Source organism: Bactrocera latifrons, unplaced genomic scaffold, assembly GCF_001853355.1.
Source record: "Bactrocera latifrons isolate USDA-ARS-PBARC rearing strain unplaced genomic scaffold, ASM185335v1 scaffold_126, whole genome shotgun sequence".
Lineage (NCBI taxonomy): Eukaryota > Metazoa > Arthropoda > Insecta > Diptera > Tephritidae > Bactrocera > Bactrocera latifrons.
This window is the reverse complement of record NW_017534697.1, coordinates 846,717-858,397: the sequence shown is the minus strand read 5'-3', so window position 1 is coordinate 858,397 and position 11,681 is coordinate 846,717. Positions and strand designations below refer to the sequence as shown.

Genomic DNA, 11,681 nt, shown 5'->3' with positions numbered 1-11,681 from the left:
GTTGATAATTATTATTTGATAAAACGCATTTTGTACAATAGTAGGCTCCAAAACTTTTAATCAGCTTTGTACAAACAGAGAACACAAAATTTTAAACAATATCTATAACTTTGCTTTTTTTCGCCATTTTTGCCTTTAATTAAATGTAAATAAAGAAACAAAACAGAGAACTCCCTCAATTTTGGCAAAAAAAATTTACAAATAATTATTTTAGTATAAACAGGTTTGTTTTATTACTGTTATTGTTGCTAGGTATCAGGAAGAACAAGAATATAACTTATTTCCCAACGAGTGAAATAACAAATAAGTACAAGAAACGGAAAAATGAGAAAATGAAAATGTTTTCAGTAATCACATCACATCAACACTTGAAAAGCACTAAATAGTGGCAATTAGGAGTTAAGAAACAGACAAAATATACATACATATGTGCAGTTGTATAAAAGAAATAATATTATATTATATAAGATGGTATCGGATTTCATTGCAGTTAAGCTAACATTTGTTCTTCCACGAAGTTAAATAACTATGCAAATTAACTTTCATATCGCCCGGAGATCGGTTAAAAAGCACATCTTCTATCATCCAAACTTCAAATTAAAAGAAGTGACTTTATTCCAATTCATAATATTTAAAATAAAATTATCTTAAGTTTTTATGTTAATTCTAAATTTAGGATGCATATTTCCTATTCGATAATTCTGCAAAAAAGACAACTTTTGAGTTGTTTTTTGTTAATGGATTAATTGATTTTGCGGAATTGATTCCTTTACTTTGTTTTAGTCAAAAGATCCATATCAATATATCGGGAATCAAGAGGTGGGAAAAGAAGTGAACACTGTTCATCTATTCTTATTTCAAATCACTATTATATGCATATATTTACAGCTAAATACTCTTACTTATACATATATTTATATAATATATAAATTAAAATGACATCGGGTAAGACATTATATGTACATAAAAGGGCAGAATAATTATATTTAGCAATGGAGCCTAACATTACGTGGACTCAATTAAATGAATACACGAAGACAGGTCATCAGATATTGTTATTTTAATTTTACATTAGTAACCACCTCAATGTACAATCGAACTCGGGTCTTAGCTCACATGCCATGGTTGACAACCTTTACCTTAAATTTAATACATCTTGAAATCAGCTAATCTAATCTAAAACAAATGTTTTAAAAATTGCCATTCGTTCGTCTTCTGTAGATTATCGTCGAGAACCAATTACGCGTCTCATCTTAGTTATCCTAAAGATAAAACGTAAGTAGAAGTACTGAGGACAGTTAATCAAATAACAACCTATACCTCTTCAACCAACAGTCCAGTTTTATAAACGTTATTTACAGATGGAAATTTCGTAGTGAATTTTTCTGAGCCTCTCTTATCTTATTATTACATAAGTGTGTATGTATATTGATATGAGTATGGTTCATCCAATATAGCTACATATATTGTATATGTATTTACATATATAATATGTATGTTCTTACATGTGTATGAATGTATGTATATGACGTACTTACGTCTTAATAAATATACATAATTACTAAATTAAATTTGTTGATTTTTAATATATGTATAAATTAATCTTTAATTGTAACCAAGAACCGAATCATAAGGCATATACACTCTGTAATCTCACAAATTAATTATCGAAATCGCTGCCTGTATCTGAAGCATAGTACACACTACGCATATAACCAGGAAAAGGTGTAACTGCATCTAAATCGTCTATGAGATCGTCATCTGGAGGTTCCACGGCAACAAAAGAAACAGCGAAACCACGCAAAGAGGTACTGCCATCAGTTTGAAATCTCATCAGTAAGGTATCTGTATAGGATGTTATTGTGGGTGGTTTCTGGAAATGACAGAGTAAGCAAAAGCAAGAGAGAGAGAGTAATTGTAAGAGGATGTACATTTGTATTATTGTATTAGTATTCATAATAGTAATTTAGTCTTACCCTATTGCCACAATAACGTCCATGATTGCTGTTCCGCATATACTTCTCTTCAAAAATTTCTTCTCTTATTTCCACCGCATCGTATTCGCAACGATCTGAATATTCAACTTCAAAGTGCAAAAACTTTATTTGAACACTACTCTCAGAATCAGCTTGTATTCGCCAATTACAATACATGTGACGATTGTAGACTCGACTACCATAGCGCGGATGTGAATAAAAGACTTGCGTTTCATTTGTTGCTCGTAAGTATCCGCCGCATTCTAAAAGTGAAAACAAAAACTTTACAATGATCTAAAATAGTATTACTGTTTCCATCCAACTGTTCCACATTTCTCAAGAGATTCATTAAATACTTAAAAGTAATGTTAAGTAAATGGCGACATTACATAGAACATCACTTCTTACCTGTTGAATATGTTGCCCGAAATCCTTTACGTTGCAGGGACGCATCAGTCCATAGGACCATAAACATTTCATTTGTGGATGCCACCACTGCATATGGCTCATGTCCTCCACAGTATATGCCTAATGTCGAGCTGTTCTCGGATTTGCCGTCATATAAGGCAACATAATCGTAAAAGCATTCCTACGGCCCAGCATACAACCAGAGCAAAAAACAAAATGAAAAAATAAGAATAATTGCTCCTGAGAGGTAAGTAGATGGACTAACTAACTGCTTCAGTATTTCGTTGGCTCTACTCACCTGATGATTTTCCATTTCGAATTCGTGAAATGTCAACTGCACACGGTGGCCTAAAACGGTGCTGAAGTGCCAAAAGCAGTATGTGTTACGTGGATATTCGTCTGGGAAGTTGGGGCTGTAAATGGTCCCCTTGGGGCTAGTGATTTCAAATTTGCATTTTGTCTCGGTACAATTATGTCGATTCTCGTGGACAGTGTATCCATTGCGGCAGCTGCACTTGTATGAACCAAATGTATTGAGACAATGATGTTGACAGCCTCCATTGTCAATGCTGCACTCGTCAAAATCTGTTTAGCGAAAATCTTTAATTTTTACCAAGAACAATATTGCTGGGTTTATATATAATATTTAAGTTTACAAACCAATTAATATATTTGCCGAAAAGCCGGTCCGTTGAATGTTTTTGTCTGAGTAGAATTCTAATCGCATTATGTTATGTTCGGATTTCAAAACTGGAGGCAGCTCTTGACCGCAGTAAATACCGATTTTCTTCAGACGACTATCACGTAACTTAGAGTATGCCAATAGGTAATCATAATTGCATTCAGTGTATTGATATTTCGTGCCTTCCAAATCGAAGTGTGTAAAATTAAGGAATACTGCATGATTGGATGGTGCTACCACCTCCCAAACACACTCTTTCGATATAGGATAGACATCCGGAAATGATGGTGAATGAACTGTGCTATTGGGAGTGGAGGCATTGATAATGCCGCCGCACGCATCTGAAATATAACGTCAATATTTTTAAAATTTTGCTGTTAGGAGTCAAAATATGAGGCTAGCAAAGGATTTTCCAATATGTGTACATATTCGTTATATCAAATGCTGTGTATAATACGAAAGCAAGCAAACCTTCGCAAGTACGTCCATCGGCTTGCAGCTCATAGCCAGCAAAGCAAGCGCACTGATAGCTCCCCAAAGTATTGATGCATTCGTGTTGACATCCATGGTTGGTAAATTTGCATTCATCCAACTCTTGTAGGAACACTGCAGAGAAGCCAACCTTTTGTACCGAACCATCGGAAACAAACTTTATGTACATGTGGTTTGAATTGGACCTGTGAGAATAATAAAAAAACATTTTCAAGCCGGTAATGATTAACAGTGCGGGCTTTATTTACTATACATATTGGCCAACAATTGTACTCACTTGATATTTGGCGGCAAAATATACCCACAGTAAATGCCAATTAATTGAGAATCAACGTCTTTGCCATCGCGTATTTCCACATAATCGTAAGCACAGTTATCATGATTTTCCAATTCGAATGACTGAAATTTCAGCGCGACTTGGCGGTTCTCCGGCACTGATATACGCCATGTGCATTCTCGGTCTGCGAGATATTCCAGTGGGTAGTTGGGGGAGTCGATACGTCTATTTTCGGTGAGAAAAATGTCGCCTCCACATGTGACTAAATAACAAAAATAAAACCCCCATTAGTTCTACGCCTATATTGTTTAATATTGTCTACGGAGACTTTTTCTTTTAAATCGAAAGCGCAAAAGCTTGGTCACAGATTTAATTTAAATAAGATACGAATGTACTAGAGTGTAATGTGGAAAATAATAGGTATTTTGTTTGTTTTTGATCGCGTCCAAAATCATTCAATTAAGTTTTAGTCATTCCTCTTGCAGTCCTGAACAGGGCGTATTATTTGAGCTGGCATAAGTATAACATTTGACCGCTGAATAAGTTGGGACAAATTAGTTTTAACTTGTCAAGTCATTACTTTTCATCAAGGGAGTTTTCCCCATCAGGAAAAAATGTGTTATCAAAATATGAAATTTACTATTTTTCAAACTTTAAAGATAACCAAATTGGTGATTAAAAAATAGAAATCAATAAAAAAAAATTCATTGGTAATAGTCAGCACAATAGGTAGATGTGTAAACAAGGATGCGGCGTCTATGCGACATCTGTGAAATATTACAAGAGTAAATTTCGGTGCACATAACGCTTTAGCTGAATAAGCAGGTAATATATCAAATTCATTTTCGACCTGTTTGCAATGGGAAAAAAGCATGATTATGGAATCAAAGGCCAAATTGAACATGAAAATGCAACACGTGCAAACAATCGCTTCGACTATTACAATAGCCCCCATTAACAAACATATGTATGTATGTATGTACTTGTAGATATAGTAAAAGGGTAAATCGCACATGGTTGCAATGATAGTAAAAATGCATAATAGAATTTTTATTCAGGACTTACCCTCAAAACCAGCAGAAAATCCACGAAATCCTCTACTCGCATGGCGATTGACATAATTGATGAGCATTCGACTGGAGCTGCTCTTAACCGTTTCCTCCGTGACATTGCCACATAGTCGCTTAATAACAGGAGATTTGTACCAATAACCATCGCGTATTTCTAAATAATCCACAGAACAGTCAGTGGACTTCAGTAGATGCTACAAAAAATAGAACACATTGTAATATAAGTTGAGTATGATATGCAAAGTATGCATATGTACATATATAGGTATGTGCTCATAATTAACACCTTAGCCGTTAATCGAGGTCAGTATTACTGATGCTATTGCTTACCACTTGGTGAATTTGCAAAATAATTCGCTCCCCATTTGTTGCTGTAATACGCCATTCGCATTTCTCAAGAGATTTCTCAAAATCACTGACCTCGTAATCACCGCTGCCACTATCTTCAATTATATTACTGACCTGTATGGCCGAAAATTGTGAGTATTCATAATGTGGTGAAATTATCTCTCCAGAATATTCTTGAAATGTTCGCCCGCAAGTGCTGCATTTATACAATCTATTCGCCTTGGTTATATCCCCTGGACTCAAACGCAATCTTTGACCGATCTCAATGTGTTGGGTCTTCGATAAGCCTATCGGCTGTATTGTTTCCAAATAAATATTCTTGGCAAAAGTATTTTTTGCGTAATGCATGATTGAATTATAGTCATATGGCAGACCGAGGGAGTCAACATCTTCCGGTGAGAGTACATCAAAATTATATTCCTGCCCCTTCATGATATTCTCCTTATTGATGGTTATATGCTTATCTCGGTCGGTGCGCGTGTGTTCATGCCAAAAACCTATAACATGTCCTAATTCATGCACGACAATTCCAAATTTCTCACAGTTGCGACCGATCGAAATCGCCTGACGACCGGAACCACGCTTGCCCACGAACGAACAACAACCACAATTCTTAACCGTAAAATGTATGTAATTGGGATGTATTTTCGGATCACGTTCTACAAATTTAATGCAAGTGGAATTCTCCCAATGACGCATGGCTCTCATGAAGAGCGCTTTGTGCACCCCGCTGAATATCTCATCGATGGTATATGGTATGACCCCATAATCCCATATGCGTTCCTTTTTAGCGGTAACTGCACGCCGCGATCGCGACTCTAAATTTAAAAATGTAGTATTTCTGATCTGGTTGAATGAGTCTATATTTGGATTTTGCTTAGCATTAGATTTGATCTTGTAGTGCCTGTGAGAAAAGTAATATTGAGTTATTTGTTACAATCAATAATACACGATTGTAGAGGCTTACAGAACTTGTTTACCTGCTTTTCGCTTTATTGGGAGATTGAAAAATACGTCGGTTGTGAAGCTTCTTTTGATAGACCGGTATCCTTTTGCCTTTTAGCTGTTTAAATAATCGCCTACAAGAAATATGAGTGATAAATATATTAAATAGGAATACATACATATATATCGATGGCTTCGTCCCCTAAATGGTTCGATATATATTTTCCAAACTGTAGAAGCCAACTCAACCAAACTTGAAATTATTCTTTGCAGTTCTTCATACACTGTGAAACTGGGCAAAATCAGTTAATAACCATAATAATAATCCATATAAAGGTTAAAAGTGCGAAATTTCACAACCAAGATGGTATGAAAAGGCTTTATAGGAATAGGTTTAAAAATTGGAATATAACTTTCAAAGACCCAAATATGCGGACTCTAGTGAAATATGCTCCTAATAAAAATATATTTGTGCCCTTTTGGTTGATATTATACCGCATATAGCGGTCAATATCTAAGAAGTCTCAATGGAATTCAGAAATATTATCTTTCTGATAACATTGTGTCTTCTTACATAAAATGTATGAAATCAGGGCAATACTTTCCTTTGTCCCCACATACCTATTATTGGGATTTTAAAACATCCGCTTGACTTCATACATCATATATAAGTCAATATGTGAGGTTTCCTTATTTGCAAATTGCGAGAGTATAAAAAGTTTGGTTACATGGTCGTATCGAAAGTTTACTTGTTATTTTAACTCTTTTTTTCGTTTAGTTAATTTTTAATCGCAATGGGTACACATATCATAAGAAGAGAGAATTTCAGTAAAGAGAAACGGGTGGATAGAGACAGCCACGGCCTGGAATATTCCAGGAAAAGACATTGCTAATTGAGTAAATCAAGCAAGTAATAAATCTTTCTAAAGATCTCGTTAAACTTGTCTCTGCCGACTCAGGAGACATTTGATTTACATGGGCATAAAAACTTCGCAGCCAGTGCTTCATGATTTCTTAGCATGCAATAGACAAACTAAAATCCTTTGATCCTCATATCCGAGGAGGAAGGTACGTTGCCTCTTTGAAAAAAATCAAATTAGTTCAATTTATTGGGGGCCATGTATCTAGCTATGTTGGAAAATAAATCGGTAAAATATTCACTTCCACTTTGTAAGATACATATTATATGTATATATTATCTGACCGGCCGAAGGAAGCATATACCCATAAATAGTATATGTAAATCTCTTTTTACATTTTGCAAAAATGTCTACTACTTCTATGAAACTGACTGAAATACTTTGAAAGTTCTCCGATTTTCCCCGACACGATTAAACACAAGAGGATATTATTATAAGCGTCAACTTTTAACACGTGCTGTCACTTGAATGTTTTCTACAGCCTACCTGAATTTCTTATTTTGCGTGTCAATGTTGAAAGAATTTGCAACAGACTTGGAGGTGTGGCCGCGGCTATCTTAGAACAATGGAATATTAAAATTTCACCTTGCTTTGTCTAAGATAAGTGGCTGCAACGGCAATTAAGGAAATTCTTTGGAAACTCCCAAATGTACATGGGCGCAGGTGTTTGAACGGGAAGCGTACAGATTCAAGAGAGATTTCTAGACTGCCTACTAGTTTTCTACCTGTTTGCTCTACTGCGCTGGACTGTGAGATTACTATACCGAAGGGATACAGGTGCATTACATGTGTTTACGCTGATATAGTGCGACAGGTAGGTGGATCAATAATGAAAGTGATTGCGCATCGCAAAGATGGAGAATAAAGTGGCCAGTTTCGTTTTACAGAAACGGGTACCACTTCTCGAACAACAACATAATAAATATTGTTATTAAATTCAGGCGCATATAACGGAAGTGAAAAGTTATTAAGGTGTTGCACTTTTTAAACAATACTTTGCGTAGTTTTATATAGGAACATTTGTAACGAAGGCACGTGACCATATTGCTACTAAAGTACGCAACGGTCAAATCACATTCAGTTTACTAAAGAATGCAGATGCGCCGAGAAGATAACATTAATGACTACAATCCAAAAAATATACATACATACACATAGTTGTGTGTACGTTCGCATCAATTTTGGTTTCCTTTTGAACTCACCTTCGAAATGCCAAGCTCTGTAGCCGCTGGCGTGGGATGCCGCTTGTGTCGTCTCCCTTCATTGTGTTCTTTTGTTGGCGGCCTGCTTTAAGCTTTGCCAGCGATACTCCCGGCTCTTCGGTAATAATGTTGCGTTCGTAGAAAAAATTTCCTCCATCATCGGTGTTTATACTTTTTGTATTCGATTGTATTTTCGACAAAGCGCCGCTGTCGAAAAGGAAGGCCGGCCGATTTGCGTTGGCGCGACTCCAGACGTTTTTCGCCTCCTCGTCGCCGCTTGCAATGGCCGCTGACATCTCCGACTCAGCGGCGGCGATATCAAGTAAATGTTTTAGATGAGTCGGTTCAATGGCGCCGTGTTTGCCTTTGGTTTCTGGCGCCTAAAATATTTAAATGTCGTGGGATGGCGTATGGAAGGTAAAGGGTGATTTTATACACGAATATGTACTGTAATATAGTGTCGGTAGTATATTTTACTTACGATTTGCGTATCGATTTCAATAAACTGCTCTGGTTGTTCTACTACGTCGAAATGACCTTCTGATTCCACCTGCAATCCATCGACGAGAAGCAATTGGCGGGCAAGCTCACTTTTTTGTTGGCGACTTAAATAGCGAGGATGATTACGTTTGCGCTGATTTAAATGTGTATTTTTGGCGCTACTAGGAACTGCAGTTAGCGATAGCAAAAGCAACAATAATAGATATTGTCGTACATGCAACCAAACCATTTTGGCGGATTTATTTTTTACGTGAATTTTCACACTAAGCCTCTTTAAATTTATGTATCACTGTGTTTGCTCACTTTTCACAATACATTCAAAATAAAATTTAGTCCACAAATTGTTCACCGTATAATTAATTGAACACGTATTCGTATATATGCTCCTTTACGCATGCGCAAACGTTCGAATGTAATCGCGTCAAGTAACCGAGCACCGTACTGCACAGCAAATAATGTCTCACTGAGCACTTTTAGGGATCCGCGAACAAATTTAACTGTGTGTGTATTCTCTGTCTCACAGCTTAGACACACACGCACATACAGACTCACACATGTAGCCATGGACATCATTGGTACCAAATATTCTGAAATGAAGTGAAGATCAAACAGCTAAAAGGGAACGAGAGCCAGTGGAATTGTTTGCCATCAGCGCGTAGTGTCAGTAACAAATGCCACAGGCGATCTTACTAACACAATATTTAATGCACACACATGCTTATATGTATATGTATATATGTATATACGCAAACATTCGCGTGTGCCTGGATGAGTTTATAATTTTACACTGTGAGAAATATTTAACTTCATGTCCATTAAAACTTAAAATCCTTATTCATGATTCTATTTTAATACTTTAATAAACGAATTTTCAATTATTGAATTTGAACTTTAAGGCAATTTTAGTTAAAAATATTTAAATTTTGAATTGGTATCATTTGTTACAATATATGTACATATGTAAATACAAGTAATGAAACGAGGGTATCAATAATAATGCAAAGCAAACTAGGTGATGCTTTTTAAAGAAAAAACTGGCGAAGACATCACAGAATCAATATCCTGATAAATAACCCTTAAACAGCAATCACTAACATTGAAGATCCTCTTTCGCTTAAATACTTATATGAAAGCACATGATGAGAAGGGGTCGCCGCAATTAGTGGCTTGTCCCGAAATTTGACACCGTGGTGCTTGGCAACAGTTATCATAACCAGATACGAGCTACGACTAATATGTAGGGTTGCGCAACTTCGGTTGCCACAAAGTTATAACACACTTCACAGGTACGTTTCTTATAGCAGTTGTTGGTTACAACTATGTTTTCGTGCGTTCTTTATTCGAGATAAAGTCACATAATAAGGAAACGATATTTTGCGATGAGCTTTCTCTTTTTTTTATTTTAAGGGTATCCACCGTTTTTGCAATAAAATCAAAGTTCTATATGCAAATACAGATTAATTTTAGAACATGTTAACATAATACGAGTTTGAAAATGTCGAGAGAACAAGAAAATCATTTTCTCAACTTGGACCCAAACATAGAATGATCTGCACTAATTACATGAAGTAATAAAATGCCACCGTGAGCTGTATGAAGAAGTAAATGTAAAGAAGACACAGCGTTAATAACGATTTTTGTGTACTCATTAACTTAACTTAGAACTTATTACCTGAAACCTATTATTATTTTTATCACTCCCTTTTTTATTTGTTTCTTTTAACGGTAATACATATAGTATAATACTATGAAAATCTAGAGTGTTTGAATTTTGTAACTTCTCACTGTACGAATAGATAGATTTGAATACATATGTATATGTGATAACTTCGTTACTAACAGGAACAGAGTTTCAAAAAATTGATAAATTGAAAAGGTGAATACTCTTATAATGATGTGTTTAAATTCTAGAAAACTCTAAAAAAAATCTAGAGTTTTGAATTTACTTCAAGTTTTACTTTTGGTATTAATTAAGTTCGTCTGGATGTATGTGCTAAAGTTGGATGTCTTACGACTACTTTAAGGAATAGAAAAAATAAGATTTGAGGTATCCAATAGTCCAATATTTTATTTCAAATTGAATCAGCTGCTAACACAACGCTAGAGCATTTCTGTTACATTGATATGCCAAAAAGAAAAAAAAAGATTGTTTTCCTTACATGAAAATGTAAATTGTCTTCAGTAGTCCAAGACTAACTGTGCAGTTTTGATACTTCTTCAAGATTTTCAGCAAAATAATCTACACCCGAGTCCAAAACATTAATTTTAAGTGACATATCGCATCATCCCAGCCAAGACCTTTTTTATGCTTTGTTCGACTTTGAATGCTTATCCATCGTAATCTCACGAATCTGCGGAACTACCAAAAGATTGTCCGTCGCCAAATCTAGATAATGTTGCTCTGAAATATATAAAACCCGCACCTTCCTTGGCTTTTTATACATTATGCCTTTGGATTTCGTTACAGACCTGCGTTATTTGAATTTGCACACTAGTTGAATATTAGTTTTTATACACTTGCATCATGTTGCTACCGGGTATAATACATAGTTTTGTTGATCTAACGGTTGTGTGTATCACCTAAACTACTATACATACATATGTATATAAATAACCAGGATGACGAGAAAAGTTGAAATCCGTGGTCCGTATGTCCATCGAAGCTGTAACTTGAGAAAAAATTGAGATATCTTGATAAAACTTGGTATGCGGGCTTCTCAGTCCCCACATAACGGTACTGTTCAAAACTACTAAAAGTGCAATATAACAATAACTAATTAGACTTGAAATTTGACCTCAAAGTTGGTATGAAAAGACTTTATGGGACCCGGGCGAGACACCGCCCACTTTTTGGGGAAAT

At 35.6% G+C, this 11,681-nt stretch overlaps 1 protein-coding gene and 1 long non-coding RNA gene across 4 annotated transcripts; both read right to left on the bottom strand.

Annotated features, from left to right (window-relative positions):
* Positions 1-579: 579 nt before the first annotated feature.
* LOC108978704 lies at positions 580-1,487 on the bottom strand. Its single transcript, XR_001994130.1, has 2 exons — positions 1,321-1,487; positions 580-1,262 (listed from the first exon to the last, which is right to left on the bottom strand). It is a non-coding gene; the product is annotated as an uncharacterized LOC108978704 (long non-coding RNA).
* A 76-nt stretch (positions 1,488-1,563) lies between these two features.
* Positions 1,564-9,272, bottom strand: LOC108978700 (dorsal-ventral patterning protein tolloid). 3 transcript variants are annotated; one of them, XM_018949097.1, is made up of 12 exons: positions 8,802-9,272; positions 8,321-8,700; positions 6,234-6,332; positions 5,236-6,157; positions 4,901-5,099; positions 3,836-4,097; positions 3,538-3,743; positions 3,045-3,407; positions 2,683-2,969; positions 2,385-2,565; positions 1,977-2,239; positions 1,564-1,873 (listed from the first exon to the last, which is right to left on the bottom strand). In XM_018949097.1, exons 1-12 carry the CDS (start codon positions 9,048-9,050, stop codon positions 1,661-1,663), a joined length of 3,624 nt encoding a protein of 1,207 aa, XP_018804642.1. In that variant the 5' UTR covers positions 9,051-9,272; the 3' UTR covers positions 1,564-1,660. The 3 variants fall into 3 exon arrangements, with proteins under 3 accessions (XP_018804642.1, XP_018804643.1, XP_018804644.1); XM_018949098.1 differs by having other exon boundaries at positions 5,368-6,157; XM_018949099.1 differs by lacking the exons at positions 8,321-8,700; positions 8,802-9,272 and having other exon boundaries at positions 6,221-6,297.
* Positions 9,273-11,681: the final 2,409 nt, after the last annotated feature.

Bases quoted from the DNA above. Each gene is read 5' to 3' on its own strand.
- LOC108978700 (XM_018949097.1), bottom strand. From the start codon at position 9,050: ATGGTTTGGTTGCATGTACGACAATATCTATTATTGTTGCTTTTGCTA. The intron at 6,158-6,233 runs GTAAACAAGTTC...CTTTTCTCACAG, and splicing joins CCCAATAAAGCGAAAAGCAG to GCACTACAAGATCAAATCTA. The intron at 1,874-1,976 runs GTAAGACTAAAT...TGTCATTTCCAG, and splicing joins GACGTTATTGTGGCAATAGG to AAACCACCCACAATAACATC.